This window comes from Pygocentrus nattereri, chromosome 6 (assembly GCF_015220715.1).
Source record: "Pygocentrus nattereri isolate fPygNat1 chromosome 6, fPygNat1.pri, whole genome shotgun sequence".
In the NCBI taxonomy this organism is placed as follows: Eukaryota; Metazoa; Chordata; class Actinopteri; order Characiformes; family Serrasalmidae; genus Pygocentrus; species Pygocentrus nattereri.
The window spans coordinates 15109990-15135029 of record NC_051216.1 but is presented as its reverse complement, the minus strand read 5'-3'; the positions used below and the strand labels follow the sequence as shown (position 1 = coordinate 15135029).

At 40.7% G+C, this 25040-nt stretch overlaps 2 protein-coding genes across 2 annotated transcripts; one reads left to right on the top strand and one right to left on the bottom strand.

Annotated features, from left to right (window-relative positions):
• Positions 1-466: 466 nt before the first annotated feature.
• On the top strand, positions 467-19380 carry pfkla (phosphofructokinase, liver a). Its single transcript, XM_017691575.2, has 22 exons — positions 467-551; positions 2311-2384; positions 3932-4009; positions 4848-5037; positions 6191-6356; positions 7414-7458; positions 7791-7899; positions 8973-9068; positions 9204-9296; positions 10284-10409; positions 10571-10635; positions 10760-10823; positions 14201-14347; positions 14644-14714; positions 14805-14892; positions 14988-15140; positions 15329-15493; positions 15656-15717; positions 16289-16400; positions 17788-17887; positions 18173-18278; positions 18422-19380. Exons 1-22 carry the CDS (start codon positions 467-469, stop codon positions 18567-18569), a joined length of 2343 nt encoding a protein of 780 aa, XP_017547064.1. The 3' UTR covers positions 18570-19380.
• On the bottom strand, positions 19277-24577 carry LOC108423845 (coiled-coil domain-containing protein 18). The gene is made up of 15 exons (XM_017691449.2): positions 24514-24577; positions 24178-24237; positions 24029-24085; positions 23786-23912; positions 23605-23694; positions 23280-23467; positions 23175-23196; positions 22990-23092; positions 21724-21877; positions 21529-21566; positions 21063-21247; positions 20519-20657; positions 20339-20380; positions 19992-20016; positions 19277-19910 (listed from the first exon to the last, which is right to left on the bottom strand). The coding sequence occupies exons 2-15, from the start codon at positions 24227-24229 to the stop codon at positions 19762-19764; spliced, it is 1371 nt and encodes a 456-aa protein (XP_017546938.1). The 5' UTR covers positions 24230-24237; positions 24514-24577; the 3' UTR covers positions 19277-19761.
• Positions 24578-25040: the final 463 nt, after the last annotated feature.

Below are 25040 nucleotides of genomic sequence, written 5' to 3'. Positions count from 1 at the left end.
ATATTTTCATCACTAGCAGTTTTAATGACACAGGTTTATTTAAGACTACACTATGTAGACTACAGTGTCTTACTTATTTTGTTAAATGAGGTCTTTTGTGACTGGCAGTTTGCTTCTTTGGACAAATGATCCTATAAAAAGATTACAAGTTGCTATGTACAGCAGACGCCTCACAGCTCCTCCTTGACTCCTATTTTAAACATACACTTCTCCTTATCTTTTATCCTGACTTCTGCATGCACAGTTATGGAGATGGTGAAAGACCACCCTAAGAAATATGAGAGCCAGGCAGAGCCCCTCCCACGGGGGGCGTGGTCATGTTTACATGTTACCCGAAGGTCATTGCTGAAGTAAACGACTCTCTGGCTAACCAAGGAGCTCGTGTGAGTGTAAACGGAGACCTAAACTTGAGGAAGGGTTATATTCACTGCCTGCACTGGCCTGAGAATCTGTGTCTTGCGGCAAAATGACCTCTCAAGGTTTGGAGAAGCTGCGGATGACCGGGGCTGGGAAAGCCATCGCCGTGCTCACCAGTGGAGGAGATGCCCAGGGTAAACGCACGCACTTCAACGGTTAATGTGACAGGGTGTTTGACTATCAACGCTCTCCGTGCGGTTAATGGATTATTGTGTGCCCAGTATTTATTATTTTAGACAGTGAAGATAAGTAAAATTATAGCTTCCCATAATGGCTTTTGAAATACTATACTAAACACCCTCAGCCTCTGCGGTAATGTTATATTTCTTTGAAAAAGGAAGACGCCCGTTAAGTCTGTTTACATTAGCTTCACATCGTTAGCTCTCCGCGTTAGTATGACGGCGTGTTGAGACACTGAATAACTCTGGAGTACGATTAACGATTGTGGAGGTGACGACGCTTTCACGAAGGTTTCACATTCGCCAGCTTCTTGTCCCGTTCGACCTTAAATGGTGCAGCAGTTAGCTACCTAACTACCCTACATTCCGGCACCTCGGGCTCCAAATGCTGCACCATTTAAGGTGGAACGGGAATATTCGAACAAGACGCTGGCTAATAAGCAACTAACATAACCTTCGTCCGTAAACAACATAAAATGACAATGATCCAGCCACAGAGGCTCATAAAATACCGTAGATAAACACGGGCAAACAGATCAACACTTTACAACCATTATGTCAACCATTATCTGACTGTATTAGTTATATGTCTTGTGGTTTAACGTTAAGTTACACCGCACTGATTGCGTTACTGTAGCTACCTCCACAAAACTGGGATGGTTAGCTAGATGGTTGTGTTTGGCTTAGCAGTCACGATGCATCCAGTCACTTATACAGCGCGTATAAAGTCGTAATAAAAAGCATTTTGCATTTGCTTACGATTAACACTGCTCCATTGGACCTATGTGTAGGCCCTGTAGCCCTGCATTACGTGTAAATGAGGTTTTTTCAGTCCGGACAGATCTTCGACAGCCAGGAAATGATGGAAAACAGTGTACAGGGGTGGCGTCGAGCCTGCCTAAGTGGGTGTGTCGCACTGTACGTGCAGCCTGTCAGGACATAAATGTACTCTTCTGTATGTTAGCTAGATCAGTCTGTTCACCACTAGGCTGCTGATGAGAGAACCACAGCTCTGTCTAACCTCCTGTTTCACAGGCTTGTTACACCCGAAGATTGTACACTACAATGCAGGAGGGCTGGACCCATTGTCCTGACCTGGCTGTTTAAGAAGTTAAATGTGTGCCTGAATAATATACTGGCTTATATTTCACTTCTGCTGAGTGATAAGTTACACTATATGCTTGTGGATTCAGTACTGATACAATTGCTCAAACACAGCCTGTGTAATCTCCATGGAAAATCACTGAATAAATAGATTGGGATGCTGTGGAGCAGCTGCTTATGAGCCTTAGGTCATTATGCCCAGTGCTTAGCCTCAATTAGAAAGGTACAACGCCCCATAGCATTGGGCTGTAGGCGTCCTGGAACGATGAAGGACCATCCAGTACCTCTGGGATGTGTTGGAGTAGCATTCGTGATCCAGATCATCCAACAACAATACTTGACCTCTAATGTTCTTGTGGCTGTCAGTCAGATCCTCACAGCAGTGTTCCATCTAGTGTAAAAGCTTCCAAGAAGAGTAGAGGCTGTTATTGTAGCAAAGGTGGACAAAGTCCCTATGAATATGTCTAATTTCAGGAGAAAGTTCAGAATGAGCAGGTATCTTGGACACACAGTGTATCTTTAAAGTGTTTAATATGTAAAAGGCCCAGCGTAACCCAAGAGAGATGAGTGATGTTGATGGTGTGCACCTGTACCCCATGTCTCTGCTCAGGTATGAACGCTGCTCTCCGTGCTGTCACTCGGATGGGTATATACGTCGGAGCCAAGGTGTATCTGATTTACGAGGTACTCTCACCACCGCATTTCGCCCAGATTTTTTTGCAAGGAGGAGGCGATGAGGGTTCTATATTATATTTCTTTTGTGTCAGAATGAGGTATGATCTACAGATATGATAAATAACTTCTCTGGATGTTTAGGTGTAAAGTGAAACCAAAAGAGCCCTATTGAATTCTGTTATTTACAGTAAACACATGTATTCTGAAAGTCTGTGCTCTTAAATGACTTATGTTGATGAAGTGATACAGTACAGTTGAAACAAGTACTTGAATTCACTGCAAAAATTATATTTGGGCAAGTGAAATCTTTTTATATCTAATATTTCTCGTTATTAAATTGCATTTTTCTTTCAAAAAAAGACATGAGATTCAAAAGGCTGTTAGGATGTTCTTGTCATTTCTACATCACACCAAATTAGAGCTTCACTCTCCATTAGAATAAGCTCCCCACCCAACCCCCAAATTAGAATAACCACATCCACAAATGTGATTTCACAGCAAAAAAAATAAATGTTCACAGCTAGAATAAATGTGCTGATGATGGATGGCAGGTTTTCCGTTAGTCATGTTTTCAAGCCTGAGATAGTTCAGGAAAGTAAACACACATTTCGTTTCTGTATTTCAGTTTAACTGGTAACACCGTGTGCCCTCAAGGCAAGTGTTTGCCTCTCCTTTGCAATTAAAGATGTCAGTTCTTCTCTAAGCTCTTGAAAAATAATGCAAATTATAGGCTACATGGTTGATGTTTCAACTCAGAGCACTGAGTTTTCTCAGTACCACTGTACAGCGTGCAAAAACTTTGCGCACCAGCGCCAGCGCTCCATGTCGATGCGCAGCAACACTCTGCAACTGACTCCAAGCACTGTTCAGTTTCTCAGCTCCCCACTCAGCAGGTCATTCAATTGCACTATTTAAAGCCATATCAAGACCACAGAAAGCCAGAGTTCTCATTTGAATATAGAATCAATGCCCAAAACAACCCTGCTCTCACAGATGAGAAGATTCTGTCTTTAAACACTACATAAAAGCTGAATTAAAGCATTTCACCCACTCAACACAGATGTCTTTCAAAGAGCACAAGGAAGCATATTAAGCTGAGAAAAAATGGGTAAAATAGGGCCCCTTTAAGTTATTTTATATAGTGAAATTGTCAGAATTGTATCAAATAATTTCCAGAATTATTTCATAGGCAAATAATTTCACTAGATAACATGACTTGAAAGCCCTAGACATAGGTCTTATAGTAAGCTTACAACAGTGTCATAATGACACATATGTTGCCTAGATGTGAGATTAATTCACTTGACAAGAAATGTTTTCAAGTTTTTTTTTTCTCAGTAATAATGTTGCTTTATGTTTCTGAATGCAGATTTATATCTATATATTTGAGAATAGAATGTGGCAGCATACTGTGCCTATAATCCATGCTTGAAAATCCTTCTTGAGGACTTGACCTAGCTTGTAGGTTAAAATCACAGAAGGAAACACAGAAGGGGACGCTGGTCTTGCGTATCTGGCCTGTCTGATATGTGCTGTGCTGTACTGATTTTCTACAGGGTTACCAGGGCTTGGTGGACGGAGGAGACAATATCAAACTAGCTCACTGGCACAGTGTCACTAACATCATTCAGCTGGTAAGAGCACTCAAACCTAATTTATTCTGACTTTGTAGTAACACACATGGCACGTTGTCAGTTAATTGCAATGTCAAAATTTAGGTGGACTTGGTTTGTTGCAAGCATGTTCTCTGTATAAATATTTGGTCTTTTTTTTTTCTGTAAGTTCAATCGACTGAACTTTTGTTGTATGATTTATCTGTATATTTTTTGTATTTCCTCTTCTGTCTCTTCTGTCTAGTTTTGATTCTGTACTGGTAAGATGTCATATTGCATGTACTGTGGGGCCGTTTCTTGGCACTTCTGAACTTGTAGTTCAGAAGGCATTGCATTCACTAATGTTACGGACCAGACTGTCTTATTTTCCTTTTTCCTTGTCTGTAGTTTTGATCCTGGTAAATGTCAGACCTGATTTTCTATGTCGTATCACCTTATAGGAGTGATGAAATATGTCTTCCCTTTACCTTTTTCACCCAACCTAGAGGTCTGTAGTTTGTGGTTCCATGCTCAGTGTTACCTGGCTTTTCTCACAGTCATAATAGATTCGGTGTATGTACTGCTACATTTACATTTAGCATTTAGCAGGTACATCTGTGGTGAAAGCACAGATTCCTTGAACAGATTCAATTACACTGTAAAAATTCAATGCTCAATTCATGTGTTGAACTGACTGTGGTTTTAAAAGAGTTTTCTTCTGAATTCTGCTACTATGTCAAAATAACTTAATGTAGAAAATGCATGTTGGCTAGAAAGAACTTTCAGCTTAATTTTTAAAAATTATTTTGCACTGACCAGCATGTGATGAATGGGCTTCCATAGGATAGCATTTGCTGCAGGTTTTCCTTCTCTTCCCCAGGGAGGGACAGTAATAGGCAGTGCACGCTGCAAAGCCTTCACCACGCGTGAGGGTCGTGTGGCTGCTGCATTTAACCTAGTGCAACGAGGGATCACCAATCTTTGTGTGTGTGGAGGGGACGGCAGCCTCACAGGGGCCAACATCTTCCGAAGCGAATGGAGTGGAATACTCGCTGAGCTGGTGGCAAAAGGTACACACTAGACGGTTAGATGGCATTTTGCATGAGGATAATTCATATTTTAAATTCTCCTTCTACTCTCTTGCAGTAAGAAACAGAGTCTGAAGAACATACTCATATGCGTATGTTGAGTACTCTTTAAAGGTGCAGGTGTAAGATTTAGGGGGATCTATTAGCAGAAATGTTGTATTAAAAAGTTTTTTTCATGTAATCAGTGTATAATCACCTGTAACTACAAATTGTTGTGTTTTCATTAGGTTTGAATGAGCCCTTCATATCTACATAGGAATCAGGTTCTCTTTCAACATGTTGAACTGCCATGTTTATACCGTAGCCCAGAACAGACAAACCAAACAATGGCTCTAGATATTGCCTCTTGCTTTTTTCGGTGAAGAGACAGCTTGAATTTGGTGGTGCTGTAGCACTGGTAGAAAGACACATTGAAAAAGTAGCAAAAGCATGATGGCCTACTGCTCATTTGGAAAGGGAGGGGTATTCAGTTGGTGGCAATCTCACTACTAGTTGCCATTTGAAGATGCTCCAGATGAAAGGCTGGCCTCCTGGTTCTGATTCTTTCATTAATGAAGAGCGGTCCAAAATTCTTCACACTAAATCTTACACATTGCACCTTTAAAGGCTTGCTAGTTTGCCTGTTCAAATAAAATATTTTGGAAAGGTGGTGCATGTGTTATTGTTCATTAAATCAGTTTTGCCTCAATACCAGATGTTGCTAACGGTCTCGGTAGATTCACTCTGGCATGCCTCATTTCCATTTCTCCATTTCCCCAGCCTTTATTAGGCCACTGCTTCTCAGTTCAAACACATAGCTAATTAACAAGACTTTAATGAGGTATAAATAAATAAAAAAAGAACAGCTAAAACATAAAATGTGATGTAGTGGTAGTAGCAGGGTAGTGTTATTGGCTTATAATAATAAAAAAAATGTGGAGATTTTTTTACCTTTCTCCTGATTTTTGCTTACTCCTGCCCCCAAAAAAATTTGGAGAGTATTTAGTAGTAGGACACTACCAGACTGAATCTGTGGAGTAGTTTGAAGTGAAAGCCCATGAGACACAATGGTTTGTTTTTTTTTTTTGGTGTTTTTTTTAGCTTTTAGCAATCTTACCCTGCCTACAGACACCCTTCATGTCCTTCTCCTTTGTAGGCAGGATCACAGCTGAAACAGCAAAGCGGTTTGGTCACCTGAACATTGTGGGCTTGGTGGGCTCCATTGATAACGATTTCTGTGGAACTGACATGACCATTGGAGCAGATTCCGCCCTCCATCGCATAATGGAGATCGTGGATGCCATTACCACCACTGCCATTAGGTCAGCAATTACACTTCATCTACAGCATAGAGAATAATGTAAATTAGGACTTTTGGAACAGATCAGAACAGAAACTCTCTAAACTGAATCTGTTATAGATTATGGGTATAAAAGAGTAGCCCTGAAGAGAAAAAACGTGTCCCATGTCGACTAGACTGTATAATTGTTATGCATTGTGTGGGTTAATTGCATAACTTCTTGAAGGAATGCATTTTCCTCATCATTGCAAACTAGAAGTGTGATGTGGCTACCTGTGTGTTTTCCTTAAATCCTTGTCTGAACTTGCCCCGACTACTTAAAGGCTCTTAAAGGGAAATGCCAAGCATTTTTTTCAAAACTTCTGCATAAGCAGTTGGGAAACACAGTCATTCATAGTTGATTGAAATTGTTCATTGAAGAGGAAATGACTCAGATTTGTTTGCAGTGGTGGTGATAGTAACCAGGGGTTGTAGTGTCTACAACACTTGTATAGCCAATTTATTTACTATCTCAAATGACCAGCGAACCTACACATGAATCCTAAATGTTTATGTGTAATGTCTTAGTGTAGTGAGTAACACCGCTGCCCTCCATCCCCTGCACGAGAAATCACCTGACCTTACATTATACCAATACGAATTCTTGGACAAGACTCCTAGCACTACTTTCTCCTACCTGTGTTAAATGAATAAATGGCTCTGGATAAGAGTGTCTGCTAAATGCTGTAAATGTAAATGATAATAACAGCAAATTAATCATAAATATGAAAAATAGGTAATGTAATACAAAATACAAAAGTCAATACAAAATATTTTAGGCCAAAACCTTATCTCAAAACTAAAAGATGTGTCAGGCATCAGGCAGTATATTCATAGTCATTTCTTAGGAAAATCAGTGGAAATCCCCTTTGAAGTTTTCCTGCTTATGCACTCCCAGATTCAGAGGTAAAATACATGGTTTCTGATAACAAATAATGACATCAGCCTTCTGCATTAAATACTGTCTTGTCTGGATATAGTATTTCTCTAACTCATGAAGCTCTCAGCCATTTGTAAATCTTTTCCCTTCTGCTCTGCAGCCACCAGCGCACGTTTGTTCTGGAGGTGATGGGCCGACACTGCGGGTGAGTCATGTCTGAGTGCTGTAGATTCATTTCCATTCAGTCTCTGTGAGCAATGCATCACTGTGTCATTAGATTTAGAACTGCACTCCTGCCAGTGCACCAAAACATGTATAATCATCCTGTCACAGTTGGCTGACCAAGGTATAAATCAACACTGAGGTCACTTCTGCACTAATTATAGAAGTACTTACAGTTTGTGATAAAGGTCAGTGCTGTGTTAGTGAAAGCTGCCATTATTGTTCCTGATAGAGGTCATCGCTGTATTTAGAGGTCAGTGCAGTGTCGCAGATGGAGTTAAGTGGTCCTGATTTAGATGTGTGTCTGCTGGGCAGATATCTGGCTCTGGTGTCTGCGCTGGCGTCTGGAGCAGACTGGCTCTTTATTCCTGAGGCTCCCCCGGAGGATGGCTGGGAGGAGCTCATGTGCTCTCGGCTGGGAGAGGTGAGGCTGGCATAACAAACTGATAAGTGCCATAAGAATTATATGTAAAAAATGGGAAGATAAGTTCTGGTAATAGGCACTGTTGTAAGGGAAACCTGGGGAAGGTTATAGCACTTTTTCTGACAGCCTCTGAAACCCAGTAGTTATTTGCACTATACTTTTCAAACTTTTATTTCTCAGCTCTAAATTAAAACTTTTCTTTTTTAAAATGGAAAAGTTTTCTGGTATAAATAGGTCAGTGTTTCACACAAAGTCTTACAAATTCTCCTGTCAGCTCAGATATGTACAATAGTGAAATCACCCATGTAGCTTATTTCTGATTGGTGATATTAGGTATGTTACGGCGTACCTTGTGTTATAACTGTCCTTGCACTCCAGTAGCAGAATCAGATATGGCATATTATTTTTCATGAGAAATGAAAAACCTCTCTGCTCTGTCTAGGGCTATCACAATTACTCAATTAAACTTGATTACTCAGTTATACAAGATAATTAAGTAGTAATCATGGCAATGGTAATAATTAAAAATTAAATGGAAATTTGTATGATCACAATTCATACAGAGCCTGATGGCCACAGCCATTGGTGTGCACTTTTGCCACATAGTATTTTTTAAATATTTTAACGCCACATAAAAGTTGTAATGGTATCTTTTTTAAAGGCTTCGTTGTTTGTCTTTTGGAATCTCTGAAGGGCTGTGCATGTCTTGTTATTCTCTACTTTTTGGCCTTTTACACTTTTGCTTGAGTAATCATCGAAATAAATGATAGATTACTTGATTACTCATGTAATCAATAGTGAAATCCCTAGTTTTCACTGTATGTTTGAAACTGAAAGACTGAACATTGTATAAGTTTAAGGGATTAAAATAATAGCATAAAGATCATGTCACAGACTGGACTAGATTTGTTTATGTGAAGCACATTCAGAACTGATTTACTAGTTTATATTGAGCGGCTGGTTACGATTTTAACCAGGTTTTTGACATACAGTAGTCAGTAAGTCAGTAATTGTTCTGGCCCACTCTTGAATGCTTTCAGTAGTAATGCTTACTGGAATTAATGTGTGTACAGAGTCGCAGCAAAGGATCCAGGCTCAACATCATCATAGTCGCTGAGGGAGCTATCAACAAAAAAGGCGAGCCGATCTCCTCAAGTTACATCAAGGATGTAAGTATTTTGAAATGTATGATATGCATAAGGAAGATTTTGTGCATCACTGGAGAAAACATTGTGTACTTCTATAACGAAGAATAAAGATATCCCAGCTTCTTTTTACTCTGCTTTATGTGTATGTTTATGTAGCTTGTGGTGAAGCGGTTGGGCTATGACACCAGGGTGACTGTACTGGGCCATGTGCAGAGAGGAGGAACTCCCTCAGCTTTCGATCGAGTACTAGTAAGCAATTCAAACTACTCTGTGGAGCCTTTTTGATAGCAAAAAGTATGTGTAATGTGTAGTGTAAGTGACATTCTATTTGCATAATAGCATGTCATAGAATAGAATGACATTTACTCTAAAACATGACTCTTTTAATAGAAGGGTGCAGTACAGTGTAAGTCACAGTACCCTTACAGATTCTGGCAAAATGCACAGCTACACCCAAAGTCAAAGTGCAGTCTTTAGATCATAAACTTGTCCTGCTGTTACAATCAGGTTCTACTCTGTTCCAAAGTTAATCTGAGTTTTTTATAATGACTGGAATTCAACTTCTTAATAAAAATAAAGGTTTCTAAATGGTTCTTGGCTTTCATACAGTAAAACATAGAAGGTATAGAAGGTTTACATTATGTAGAGGTTCTTTAACCCCTTAACATTCCAAGCTTATTACATACTAAGGCTTATTATTCATTAACTACAGGGGCTTCAATGCAAACTAATTGAGCTTTTCTTAGGTTATAGAAGTGTGTAATAAAACTGGTTTGGTAAGGGGTCAAACTTCAAAAATATTCTTCACGCTTGAAGATTTTATTTATGAAATTGTTTCATTAAAAAAAAAACATCCATTGAAAGACTCTTTGGGCTCTTTTTGAAAGGCTCTTACCCATGCCATCACTTCAAATCTTAAAAGGATTCCAACCTGATTCTGTAGTAGAAACGTACAGAGCCCTGCAGGTGACATCCCATATAAACAAAAAGTCATGCTTGGTCACAACTTTGCATTATTTTTAGTTATATGGAATGTCACCAGCAGGGCTCCACAGAAACATTCATAATGAAGTAAGGAGTATTACAGACAGTGTGAAATGCTAGAGGGTGGGAATGGGACTGACCGTATACGTTTTTCATATGTTAACAGTTAAAAAAATAGAGTGAAAGATAAGCTCATTAGTACGTAAGATAAAGGGTTATATTCCAAACACTGCTTTCGTTCTTTTAATCTAGAGCAGTAAATTGGGAATGGAGGCAGTGGTGGCCCTGATGGAGGCATCTTCAGACACCCCTGCTTGCGTGATCGGTCTATCTGGCAACCAAACAGTGCGTCTCCCTCTTATGGAAGGAGTGGAACTGGTGAGACACTTATAGTTAAAGGATTGTTTTCTAAAACAATGTTTCAAAATCAGTGATAAACATATCGAAGAGACTAAAATTTAATTAGGTATAATTAATGCTATATTTCAATGACCTATTTATTTAGTAACTTGCTTGAAGCTGTATGTCTTGTTTTTAAGACTAAAGAGGTGCAAAAGGCCATGAATGAGAGAAGGTTTGAGGAGGCCATACAGCTCCGCGGAAGGTGAGTCTTGCTGTGCCATCATTTCTTCAGTGCAGACACAGTTTAGTCACAAGTTTATAGGCTTAGGTTAGTGTTTGTGTTCATTTGTACACCCACAGCTAACACAAAACGGAACTCATTTCAGGAGCTTTGAAAACAATTGGAACATTTACAAGTTACTGGCGTACCAGAAGCCTGCTCAAGTCAAGGTAATGTTTTTTATATGACAGCAACTCTGAGGGATTGATAGGACTATCAACATTATGTGTTTTAAATGTTCTTTAACAGATTCTGAACAGTTTTGGGAGATATTTTATGTAGGTATGTACATTTATATGTATGTGTTTTTGTTGGTTTGTCCATCCATCCATCCATCCATCCATCCATCCATCCATTAGCTTCCGCTTCTCCGGGGTTCGGGTCGCGGGGGCAGCATCCTAAGCAGTGAGGCCCAGACCTCCCTTTCCCCAGCCACTTCCACTAGCTCTCCAAGGGGGATTCCGAGGCGCTCCCAGGCCAGCTGGGCGACATAGTCACGCCAGCGTGTCCTGGGTCTTCCCCGGGGTCTCCTCCCAGGTGGACTTGCCTGTGACACCTCCCGAGGGAGGCGTCCAGGAGGCATCCTAATCAGATGCCCGAACCACCTCAGCTGACTCCTCTCGATGTGAAGAAGCAGCGGCTCTACTCCGAGTCCCTCCCGGATGACCGAACTTCTCACCCTATCTCTAAGGGAGAGCCCAGACACCCTGCGGAGGAAACTCATTTCGGCCGCTTGTATTCGCGATCTTATTCTTTCGGTCATTACCCAAAGCTCATGACCATAGGTGAGGGTGGGAACGTAGATTGACCGGTAAATCGAGAGCCTTGCCTTATGGCTCAGCTCTTTCTTTACCACAACAGACCGGTAAAGAGCCCGCATCACTGCTGACCCAGCACCAATCCGCCTGTCAATCTCCCGCTCCCTTGTACCATCACTCGTGAACAAGACCCCGAGATACTTGAACTCCTCCACTTGAGGCAAGAGCCTATCCCCGACCCAGAGAGGGCTCTCCACCCTTTTCCGCCTGAGAACCATGGTCTCGGATTTGGAGGTACTGATTCTCATCCCAGCCGCTTCACACTCGGCTGCAAACCGATCCAGCGAAAGCTGAAGTTCGCGGCCTGATGTCCCCAATAGGACCACATCATCTGCAAACAGCAGCGATGTGACCCTGAGGTCACCAAACCGGACACCCTCCATCCCCTGACTGCGCCTAGAAATTCTATCCATAAAAATTATGAATAGAATCGGTGACAAAGGGCAGCCCTGACGGAGTCCAACTCTCACTGGGAACAAGTCTGACTTACTGCCGGCCATGCGAACCAAACTCCTGCTCTGTTTGTACAGGGCCTGAATGGCTCGTAGCAAAGAGCCATGTACCCCGTACTCCCGAAGCACCTCCCACAGAATACTCCGGGGAACACAGTCGAATGCCTTCTCCAGATCCACAAAGCACATGTGGACTGGTTGGGCAAACTCCCATGAACCCTCCAGAATCCTGGAGAGGGTGAAAAGTTGGTCCAGTGTTCCACGACCAGGACGGAACCCGCACTGCTCCTCCTGGATCCGAAGTTCAACTATAAGCCGGACTCTCTTCTCCAGTACCCCTGCATAGACCTTGCCAGGGAGGCTGAGGAGTGTGATTCCCCTGTAGTTGGAACACACCCTCCGGTCCCCTTTTTTAAAAAGAGGCACCACCACCCCAGTCTGCCAATCCAGTGGCACCGCCCCCGATGTCCACGCAATGTTGAAAAGGCGTGTCAGCCAAGACAGCCCCACAACATCCAGAGCCTTGAGGAACTCAGGGCGGATCTCATCCACCCCTGGAGCCTTGCCACCAAGGAGCTTCTTAACAACCTTAGCGACTTCGGCCTCAGTAATGGACAAGCCTATTCCCATGTCCCCAGACTCTGCCTCCTCACTGGAGAACGTGTCGGTGGGATTGAGAAGGTCCTCAAAGTATTCCTTCCACCGCTCAATGACGTCTTCAGTCGAAGTCAGCAGCACACCATCTCCACTATATACAGTGCTAGTGGCACACTGCTTTCCCCTTCTGAGTCGCCTGACGGTTTGCCAGAATCTTTTCGGAGCCGACTTAAAGTCACTTTCCAAGGCCTCACCAAACTCCTCCCATACACGGGTTTTTGCCTTGGCGACGACTGAAGCCGCAGATCGCTTTGCCTGTCGATACCTGCCAGCTGCCTCTGGTGTCCCACAGGCCAACCATACCCGGTAGGACTCCTTCTTCAGCTTGACGGCATCTCTCACCTGGGGTGTCCACCACCGGGTTCGAGGATTACCGCCCCGACAGGCACCAACTACCTTACGGCCACAGCTACAGTCAGCCGCTTCAACAATGGAGGAACGGAACATGGCCCATTCTGAGTCTATGTCCCCCACCTCCCCCGATATCTGGTCAAAGTTCTGACGGAGGTGTGAGTTGAAGATCAATCTGACAGGTTCTTCTGCCAGACATTCCCAGCAAACCCTCACTATACGTTTGGGCTTGCCTGGTCTGACCGGCATCTTCCCCCACCACCTGAACCAACTCACCACCAGGTGGTGATCAGTTGACAGCTCAGCTCCTCTCTTTACCCGAGTGTCCAAAACACATGACCGCAAGTCCGATGACACGACTACAAAGTCAATCAATGAACTGCGGCCTAGGGTGTCCTGGTGCCATGTGCACTTATGGACATCCTTGTGTTCAAACATGGTGTTCGTGATGGACAAACTGTGGTTTGCACAGAAGTCCAAAAACTGAACACCACTCGGGTTCAGATCAGAGAGGCCATTCCTCCCAATCACACCCCTCCAGGTCTCACTGTCATTGCCCACGTGAGCGTTAAAGTCCCCCAGTAGGACAATAGAGTCTCCAGGAGGAGCACTTTCAAGCACCCTTTCCAAGGACTCTAAGAAGGCTGGGTACTCTGAACTGCTGTTCGGTGCATAAGCACAGACAGCAGTCAGGACCCGTTCCCCAACCCGAAGGCGTAGGGAAGCTACCCTCTCGTCCACCGGAGAAAACCCCAACATACAGGCACCGAGTCGAGGGGCTATTAGAAAGCCCACACCTGCCCGTCGCCTCTCACCATGGGCAACTCCAGAAAAGAATAAAGTCCAGCCCCTCTCAAGGAGATTGGACCCAGAGCCCAAGCTGTGTGTTGAGGTGAGCCCGACTATATCTAGCCGGTATCTCTCAACCTCACGCACCAACTCAGGCTCCTTCCCCGCCAGTGAGGTAACGTTCCAAGTTCCAAAAGCCAGTTTCAGCAACCGAGGATCAGAACGCCAAGGCCCACGCCTTCGGACACTGCCCGATCCACAAAGCACCGGTTGTTGGTTTGTGTGGTTTTAAACTCTGGAGTTGTCTTTGTGTGATACTCACCCATGCGGGAATCTAACCCCAGTTCTTTCTTTACTAAAACAAAGCTGCCATCAGTGCTTAGCTTAGCATAGCTTGCTGTAGAAAGCTGAATGGAGAATGGTTTCAAGGATGCAGCCTATTTGCTTAATGTTTTTTTGTTTGTTTGTTTTTTTGTGTAGAGCGACTTCTCACTGGCCATCCTGAATGTGGGAGCACCGGCAGCAGGTATGAATGCAGCAGTGAGGTCTGCAGTGAGGATGGGATTGGCTGCTGGGCACAGAGTCTACACTGTTAACGATGGATTCGAGGGTCTCGCCAATGGAGCAGTAAGTTCCAAGCAGTTTACACTGGATAACTGGTCTACACTTTATCATTATTCTATCATAACCATAGTGATAATTCATCCTTTTTTAAACACTAGCAGTAACTCAGTAGGTTGGGGCTCCACCTAAAGATCTGTAGGGTTGTTAGATCAAATCAGCTAGGGATTCAAATGACTGTTGGATGCATAAACTGAAAAAAAAAACAGTCTTTTTGTAACAACAGTAATCTCACACGTGTACTACAGCAGTGAACTTTACAATACAGAATTCAACACAGATGTTTTCATCCCTGCGCTCAGATCAGTGAAGTGTCCTGGCATAGTGTGGCTGGCTGGACCGGCCAAGGGGGCTCACTTCTGGGGACTAAACGGTAAGTCAATTATTACTTATTTTTCTAATTATTATTATTATTCAGCTGATATTTTGACTGTGACTACATATTTGATCATTGTCTCTACAGAACTCTGCCTAGTACCTGCATGGAAAAGTTGGTGGAAAATCTTAATAAATACAATATCCAGTCACTGCTAGTAGTTGGTGGCTTTGAGGTAAGTAGAACTTCATGCTTCTGCTCTTGTGTTTTAGTCATTATATGTCGCTGGAAACTGTCCTGACCAAACTCAGAGCTCTGTTTTGTTCTTAGGCTTATGAAGGGATCCTGGAGTTGTTTGAAGGTAGGGGACACTATGATGAGCTCTGTATTCCTATGTGTATTATTCCTGCCACCATCAGCAACAATGTCCCTGGGACTGATTTCAGCCTGGGAGCTGACACAGCTGTCAATGCAGCTATGGAGGTGAGTTTCCAGTGAAAAATCAAATTAGTTATTTACCCAACTGTGAATTTTGTGGACAGTGATGTACAGTTGCACAGACACATAAATATAGTCATACATTAGTTATAATACACACTGCTTACATGTCAAATGAAACCCAATCAAGTACTTTTGAGTAATTTGGTATATGTGGGCAATTTTGTCTTAAGAGCTGTGATAAAATCAAGCAGTCAGCAACAGGAACAAAGAGGAGGGTCTTTGTGGTGGAGACTATGGGGGGATATTGTGGATACCTGGCAACCACTACTGGCATTGCAGTGGGTGCTGATGCAGCATATATATTTGAAGATGCTTTTGATATCCATGAACTCAAGGTGAGATGTATGCCTGTGTTTACGTTGCTTAAATGTTAAGACCTGGGTAGACAAAACATGGGAATACCTGGTGTCACTAGCATAGTTGTATCATCATCTGGTGGCCTAGTACATCTTTTTAACTCAATTTATTGCTTTCATTTATGTCTCTTCCTTTGACAGACTAATGTTGAACATCTGACAGAGAAGATGAAGAAGGATATCCAGAGGGGTCTGGTGCTGAGGTCACGTATTGTAAAACCTGCTTTATTTCACCCTGTTTGAATGTTCAGTTTGATAAACACCTCATCTCATTCAACTTCATTCACAGAATGCCAGATCAGGTGATATATTACTGTTAAAATAACTACCACTATCACTTACAGTATATTGTATAGTTTAATCTTAAAATATAAATTGTAATGTTGAACCATGTCAAATAATAGGATATTTCCTTTAAATAACATAAAATATCCCACATTTCAATCAGTATGTGCTATCTATTTTATAATATAAAGGTAATGGGAGACTTTGCAGTCTGATTTAGTTTTGCCACCTTTGGCTTTTCGCTGTCAGTTAGTTGTATTTGACTACTACACTGAGTCCTGAACTGAACTAGCAGTAAGCTAGAGGTTTTATTTTATATTAACGAATTATGTGATAGTACACTCCTGGTTCTTATCCTAGATCAGTGCTCTTATTCTAAAGTCTTTGCTGTGGGTCATGCTCTGTTACACTCTCTTATTCTTTTGTATATGAAGAGTGTTTTAGGTAATCAGGCTCTAACTATTGGCCATCTATTTCCATTTGACACAGGAATGAGAAATGCCATGCACACTACACCACTGACTTTATCTACAACCTGTATTCTGCTGAGGGTAAAGGTGTGTTTGACTGCAGAGTGAATGTCCTAGGACATCTCCAACAGGTGAGGACAAACTGTGTGATGTGGACAGGTGAACTGTGGATTTGTCCAAAGTGTGGACATATAAATACATAATCAACATAATTATAACCTGAACTCTCAGCTCACCTGTAATAATAAAGCTTATGTTTTATTCTTTATCTGTTTGCACAATATGACACCTGCTGATCCAGTGACTCTTCTGTAATAGAGCTTGTCCCTCTGTTGCTGTAGTAACAGCCTTTACCCTTTTGGAAAGGCTTTATACTAGATGTTGGAACATTGATGTGCCATTGTGGATTGTGAATTCAACCACAATAACATTAGTGAGATCAGGTACTGATGCTGGATGATTCATTCTGGATCACAAACGCCTGCCCAACTCATTAAGGCAGGGGTGTCCAAAGTCCAGCCCCACGGCCAAATGCGGCCCATAGACAGATTTTAATTAGCCTCCAGCTTCTGTTTTATAGTGTATTGTAAGTGGCCTGCCAGCTAGTAAGTACAGTTCTTCCTTTCACCTGATGGGGGCAGCTGACCAGACCTGCAGCTTCATTTAGTGAATGACATTTAGTCAAGACTGCTGACATAAAGCTCAAACTAAACACTAAAAACTGCTGATTTTGACAAGATGGATAACTTCTTATCAGAGCAAAAAATCTGTAGTTCCATAAATATTAACCATTTAATGTAGAACAAAAATGTGGCTACACTATGTTTATTTGATATGAAAAGAACATTACCTAACAAAACGAACAATGTATTTTCCATTAGTCTCACAAATATTTTTCAACAAGTAAACAATAGGAACATGATTAATATATTAAACAAGTTGTACTGTTACTCTTAAACAGTTTCATTCTTTATTATAAGCACTTATTGATCCAAAATGTTCTGAATGAACAGTTCAACAATAAAAGAAGCCTTGTGTATCTTTTATACAATCATAAGAAACACAGCAGCTCACAGAAGGCTCAGATCCTATGCGCTGATATTTTGAAATCTTAATATTTATTCATTTGTGAATAATATGTGAGCCCTCAGGTATTTTAATACTGTACAATCCGGTCATTTTTGAAAAAGGTTTGGACACCCATGCATTAAGGTGTTGGATGGAACGCCATTAGTCCAGAGAACGCAGTTCAATGCTGCACAGCCCAGTGCTGGAGGCTTTATACCCCTTAAGCTGACGTTGGCACTGGGCATGGTTACCTCCTATTGTACTGGCTGTGCTTTTCTATGGAGATTACACAAGCTGTGTGTGTACAATGCCTGTGTCAGCAATGGGTGAATCTTAAAGTAGATGAATTCATTAATTAGAAGATGTCTCAATACGTTTGGACATACTTGATTACACATTTATTTTCTCCTCATAGCTGTAGACTGACTGTCTTGTCTGTTTCTGTTTTAGGGCGGTGCACCCTCACCTTTTGACAGAAATTTTGGAACAAAGTTGGGTGTGAAGGCTGTGCAGTGGCTCACAGAGAAGATGGCTGATACCTATAGACAGGGTATAAAGATCTTTTTTAATTTAAAAAAGTCCTTTTTAAAGAAGCAGCTTCTTAAACCTTCAGGCTTTTTATTTATTATAAGCCTTTCCTTAAGGCTTATTATTCAGCAACTACTGTGAAACTAATATCTACACCATGTAATTAGTACAGTAAAAAGTGTGGGCCTACATATAGGCATAAGAGTTTAAAAGGATTATATATAATTATTGTTATATATAACGGGTCCAGCTTCATCTTGTGGAATTTTTGAAGACACCATTAATGCCTTCACCTTCTCTTGAGCAGGACGTGTATTTGCCAACTCCTCGGACACAGCTTGTGTGGTGGGCCTGAATAAGAAAGTGCTCTCATTCAGCCCTGTGACTGAAGTGAAGGCCCAGACTGACTTTGAGTGAGTATCTCCAAATGAAGTATAACCACTTGTCAATTACGGATTATGTTTTATGCTTGAGCTATTATACTTTACTGTCACAGATGCTTCTAGAGTTTATGTATTTATATAGAATGTTTTTGAGTCACTGTATCTCTTTATAGACACAGAATGCCCAAAGAGCAGTGGTGGCTGGGTCTACGACTGCTGCTCAAGATGCTGGCCAAATACCAGACCTCCTTGGATCACTACGTCACTGGAGAGATTGAACATGTGACACGTCGCTCTCTCAGTATAGACACTGGGTTGTAGACAACTGCATACATAATAACGTGCACCAGCAAACATTCATGCCAGCTACAGCCATCGCTAACTCTCTTTTCAAGCGTGTAATAAAGTCTGATCCTCTAACGAGGATTATTCGTGCCTTCCTTAACTCCATATTCGGTGCTCAGTTTACATCAGGGAACAAAATTACTGTCCATACAGTGTATAAATTAATTTTGATCTGGCAACGGGACCAGGAGTATGACCACACATTGCCAAAAACTAAAATCATAACAAGCCTGTAACAGAAATAATAGAGATGCTAGCAGCTCATTTGTTTTTTTTAGACCGTTTTAGACTAAGTAGGTGTTAAAAGTGTGAGCTTTGCTGTGAGTAGTGCTATTTTGTGCCTATGCAGCATGATCAATGTGAAGCAAAAGCTATAAGTGTTGTCTCCTGTCTTTGCTACTGTATTAAGGTAACTGTATTCATTGTATGCAGTACATAGTTTTGAGAGCATGTACAGATTATCTGACCATACTTATCAGTGTTGTTGATTGATATGTGATGTGATATTCTAAACAAAGTGCTTGAAGTGTTATATCACTGATTTTACTCATGCTATGCCAGCCAAAAAAACAATCACTGGAATCAGACTTCTATTTTAGCCTTCACAGTGTTCAATCAGACATTTTCAGTTCAGTCATTCTTTGGATAACCTTCTTACTCTGTGGACTTTTTTGGAAAATGCACTGCAACACTCCTCTGTATAAAGTATCGAAAAATTGAGAAACTTGAATGTGAACTGACTATTATTAAGCTAAGATGAATTTCATTAAAGGAAACACATATCGTCGTTGATGGCTTATTTTTATATCCTTGACAAGTTCAAAATTTATTTATAACAATATTAGAGGAAGGTAAACAAACATTAACTTAAGCTTCACTCTAAAAATATTTTGAAAGGCATTTTTCTAACATTTTTCTTGTCATGGCAGAAACTGTAACTGCCATGCAGACTCTTCAGGTATAACTATATATTGGCATTTACACAGCTTCAAACAAAATAATCACTAACAAAGCCAAACTCATGTTGAACAGTGTCTAAAATCAAATAAAGCAGCATCACTTCAAGAAATGCTATTTCTATAGTATTAAACTGTAACATTTAATTTGAACATTTAATCTTTCCAGAATCTGACATCCATTAGTGAAGCACAATCTGCTTACAGCAGATTTAAAACTTGCCAAAGTTGAAGGAGAAAGGGAAGGTGTCTCCAGTCTCTCCTGGCTCTTGGGTGGAGGAGCTGGGCTGAGGGCTCTTAGAACTGAAAGAAAATGGAAACACCTCCTCTGGATGATTCTCTAACTCATCAAACAGAAAGCCTGACAGAGGACAAAAAAAGTTAATCACACATCTTCAGCTCTCAAAATGCCAAATGTGACATGTTTAAAGCTGTAACTCACCTGGCAGCTTTGTTTCTGGGGACCTCTACAGGTAATAAATTAAAAATATGTGTTAGGATAGATCAGTGTGCTCATGAAAATATGAGCAAAATTATCTATTCAAAAAATATAAATAAAAATGGACAACATGGCTAAAAAATAACATCACAACAGTAATTACTGTCAACCAACTGCACATGTAAACTAATGTTTGATAAAGAGGTATGAAATTTGTGTGAAAATAATATGTAGCATTAAAGAAACAGAAGAGATCAGTTTCAGGCTATAATATACAATCCTAAATTCCTCATGATGCCTCAGCAACATATACACAATACCTATTGCTATCAAAATAAAGAAATAAATACCTTGTTTGTAAAGTAAGGGCTTGTAAATGTAAAAGGTGACTCCTAGAAAACAAACAGTTACATCACTACAACTACTGCCTGGTAGCATAACACAATACAAGGACACTGATCAGTACTGTGAAGAACAGGATTATTTTTTGTCATCGCTGTTGTTGTAACTGTTGTTGATTTTTGTCCGACCTCATTTTGACTCGACCCCACATCAAAGCCACAGCCAAATCCAGAGAACCCAGGTGTGCTGGGACCAGCATTCAAAGAGAAAACGAAGGTTGGTGCTTCTGAACTCTCCTTGTGACCAGGTGAAGTACTGGGGCTGCTACTGCACAAAGATATCATAACATTTAGTATCATCATTTATAAATTTAAAGATACATAATGTGTGACTTTAATTTACAGGTGCATAACTTGGGTGACAAAAGGGGCCAGCCTCAGTCAAGCAAATATGACTGTTCTTGCTTAGAAGTAAAGTAAACTCTGGATTTGACTCTAAACTGAAGTATACTTGAACAGGTTAATTTATCCATAATTCAAGTGATTTTTAATACAGTAGGAATCTGCAGTGTCTGTAGATTTTACAAGTCTGACAAGTGACTTATTTAATATAAGATTAATATAAACATTTCAGTTAACAGCAACTTGATTCGTTGGGACTGGGAGAAATAAATATTAGACTAACAGTCATTTTCTGACATCTATAAATGCCGCTCCAGAATCTATGCATTACTTTAGGGAGAACGTTGGAGTGCTCAGCACTTTAGTCAGTCTGGTGGGGGATGATGGGGCTGTCCCCTCATTAGCGCCTTCCTCTCTAGCAGCTCTTTCAGTCTCCTGCTGGTCCTCAACCTCCATCACCTTCAACATTTCCTCCATCACATCAGACCCAGTGGAGGTGTTCATATTGCAATCCTGCTTAAAATGTCAGTGAGACAAATAATACAACTTGATAAAACATGTTAAAGCCCATTTTAGTAACTGGCAAAACAGCCACCTCACAGATAAGCTCTGGCCATGGTAACTAGATATGGTGTTTTAGTGGCTGCATTGTTATCAAAAATAAAAATAAAAAACTTTCCTGTTGACTAGACTAGATTGAAGATTGAAACTGACTAGATTTAAGCTTTATTGAGCCAGGGAGATGACACAGTCAGCCTCATGAAAAAATGCCTGAAAAAAATTAACTTCAACAATACCATGTCGGATGTTTGCTCTTCCTGTTTCTGTTCTGCCACTTGAATTTGTTCCGAAGGATAAAAAAACAGAGTTTCTGTCAGTCTTTGACTCCTGTATAAGTATGCCTGTTTTATACATACACAGACTAAGTAGCTTATGTTTTTAAATCAGTGCTGTGTTACTGTGATACATCAGTGTAAATATGTTATGATTACCACATCTCATCTCATGCTTTGTCCAAACAATGCTGCCAATTGCGCCCACTTGAGACGCATTTGACTCATCACAGCCATCTGCTTGGTCGTGATTGTTCTCCGTAGCCTTCTCTTCCATCTCAATTTGAGCATCATCTTGCTCTGTTTCTGTGCCCTGAACATCAGAGATAAAGGTTATATAAACAGTTTAAACAAGCTTTTATATTTTCTATGCACAGACCCTGATTAAGACCTGCAAAAATAAAGCTTAAAATGGGTCTTTTATTCAGGTGACCACCTTGTTATAAATATGCAGCTGGATGGCTACAGTATCACCACTGAAAGAAACTTTAAAGCGCTCAAGTTTAGCTACAATTTGATGTAAAACATGACTTGCGTGCAAAGATAGCCTACATCCAAAACTGGGTCAATGACAAATAAGGATTTCAAAACGATAATTAACAATTTTGTTATTTAAAAAAGGTATGATGTGCATTGTTGTGTCTGCAAAAATTCACGGTGTTGATATTTCATTCAGAGCTTTTAATAAGGATAATCTGTAGTAGCACATTCATAAAATATTTTCAAGTTTACCACAACTAAAAAAACGAAAAGATAGAAACTAGTCTTTGCCCTTGGATACCGGTGTAAACCCTTGAATATGTGAACTCAACTTTGCACATACGTTTTTCAAATAAATAAACATAATAACAGATTTTCAGGTTTTTCCTGGGGTCACACCACCTGACTCAAAAATTATGTTTTTTTCCAGTATCTGTGAAGGGGCTACTGACCTTGGCATTGCACCAGGCAGGCCACTGTGGGTCTTTACGATGCAGCACCCTGCCCACTCTCATTTTTAAAAGCATGTTTATAAATGTCCTTTGTTATCGGGTGTGCCATCTTGGCATTTGAGGAATCAAAAATCAGAAAACATGTTCAATGAGCTGAATACTCTTCGAGAATACTTTTAGATTTAGAACTTTTACTTTAAAGAATTTTCTTTTGATGCACTGAGAGCATTTTCACATAAAGAATAATATATACAGGATGTATACAAAAAATACATACCATGTCATATCATTAACCCATCTATATATTTTTCACGCTCAGGCCTCAGAGTAAGAATGCTAAAAGATCCTCCTCAGTAAAGAAACACATGTTGACTATGGTCTTTGTAATCTCAGAACGATCTCAGGAGCAACAAACACAATCATTCAGCATTTTCTGATTCGAAAGCAGAAAAAGAAAGTCTGAAGCGTTCTGAACACAGACGAGTTACTGTACCTGTGGTCGGAGGTCTCTGTGTGAGGCTGTATCGGCCTCAGGTTGAAAGCTACTCTCAGATGGAAGTGCTTCTTGTTCTTCTGACTCTATAGGTGTTTTACTACTGTGGAAACATTCAGAGCTACAGAATACTGATCACTTGACAGGACTAGTGAAATAGGAACTATACCATAAATATACACTACCTGTCACATGTGTCCTGGCCCCCTGTAAAATGGGTGAAAGCAGATTGCTAAACAGGACAAAACTGGGACAATTATGGGCAACTGAAAATCTATGGAGTGAATTACCTTGTAGATCTTTCAGCTCTTTCTCAATTGCAGTTATTTGCTCTTCTTTGGCTCGAATTCTTTTCTCAATTTCTTCATTCTCTGCCTGAAAGCTTAGGAGCTTTTTAGCCAGAGGATTTTTACAGTATTCTTCTTTACACTGTTGAAATACTGCCTTGTAGTTTTCGATTCTCTCCTGGAACACCTTCCTAATGAAAATAAAAGAGTTCCTAATAAGAATAAACACCAGATGGATGTTCATCTCCTCAGCACTTGGTATCATCACAAACTATTCACAGACTGAAGCTGAATGTCGTAGATGGATTTCACACTGAAATGATCTCACATGTCCTGATTACAGCTGTCCGTCCTCCTTTCTAGCTCAGATTCCAGTGTCTTTTCATACTGAAGCAGAAGTTCACTTGTTCCTCGAAGACTGAGAAGCAAAATAACAGGTACAATTTCTTTAATGATGTAGGCGGTATAAAATTGAGCTCTTCTTTTTTTGGATTTTCCTTTAAGCTTACCTCTTCACATTTTCTTTGTAACACTTCACAGTGTTGCGTTTTTGCAGAATTTCTTCCTCTAGTTTCTTTAGACTCTTCTGAGCTTCATCTATGTAGCTCTTCTTTTCTTGTATATTGGATTTACATACTATTATACAGAGTTTAAAAGTAGCTTAATTAGGGTTAGCTTTATGCAAAATGGACGGCTAATATTTTGCTGGTTTTGCTCGTTTTGAAGTTGAGCTTATCACTCTCATTACTCACTTTCAATTTGCCTTTTCAAATTGTCCTTCCTCTGGCTTAATTCTCGAGTATCGAGAGCTGATGTTAAAACAAGGACCGTTATTATTTGTGAGCGACAAAATATTAAAACGCTTCCTCACAGCGGGTAAACGATAAAGCTAACAGCTCACCTAACTGCAATAGCAGACTGTCCAGACTTGTCAGCTCCGCCTGATCAGCCATTATGAAGCCTGAGGAAAGGACGAGTCTCAACATTTTGCTAAGCTGGACAAATAATGTGGCTGGCTCATTAGCTGGCTAGCTAACTAGCTTAGCTAACGTTCAACCAGAGCTAGCTTCGGGTGTTTCTTTCATCTAAAAGCAATGAAAATATTTTCTCTAAACTCAAATATTTTAATTAGTCTGGGCACTAAATGCAAACCATGTTCAACAGCATTTCATTCACATTAGTAACGTCTGACTTGCTAAGTTAACGATTTCCATAAGCGTCCCTGTTCAGTCCTTACCACAAACCTCACTAACGCCCGCTAAGCCAACCAGGCCGGTCTGCCGGTGAACCCAACGGTTACTTTTCCCGACAGCTTAGCTAACTAACCTACGTCAGCTGTTAAGCAGCCCTAACGGCTTTTCTGGAGTCGATTCCGACTCTCGATTCCTGCCACTGGAATCGATACAATCGACTCTTCGACTCCACTCAGTTTTAGCCAGATTACAGTGATAAGATTAAAATTCGTCGATTATGCCAATATCAGGTATCGGGACGAATAGTTACAGCTGATTATTGTTTCAACACTTCTTAACACTCCTAAAAAAGTGGGTTTCTTCTGTTTAAAGAACCATCTTTTAAGACTGTATCACCAAAATCCACATAATTTAACTTATTTCATTTTTTGTCCATTGATGCACAGTATATTTTCTAGAAAATTAGACAGTCAAATAGAACATCGATATCTTTCTGGTTATTTAAAGCTAATCAACTTCGTGACATCATCGCTTCTAGGGAGGGAGAAAACAGTGAATTACAGTGAATCTC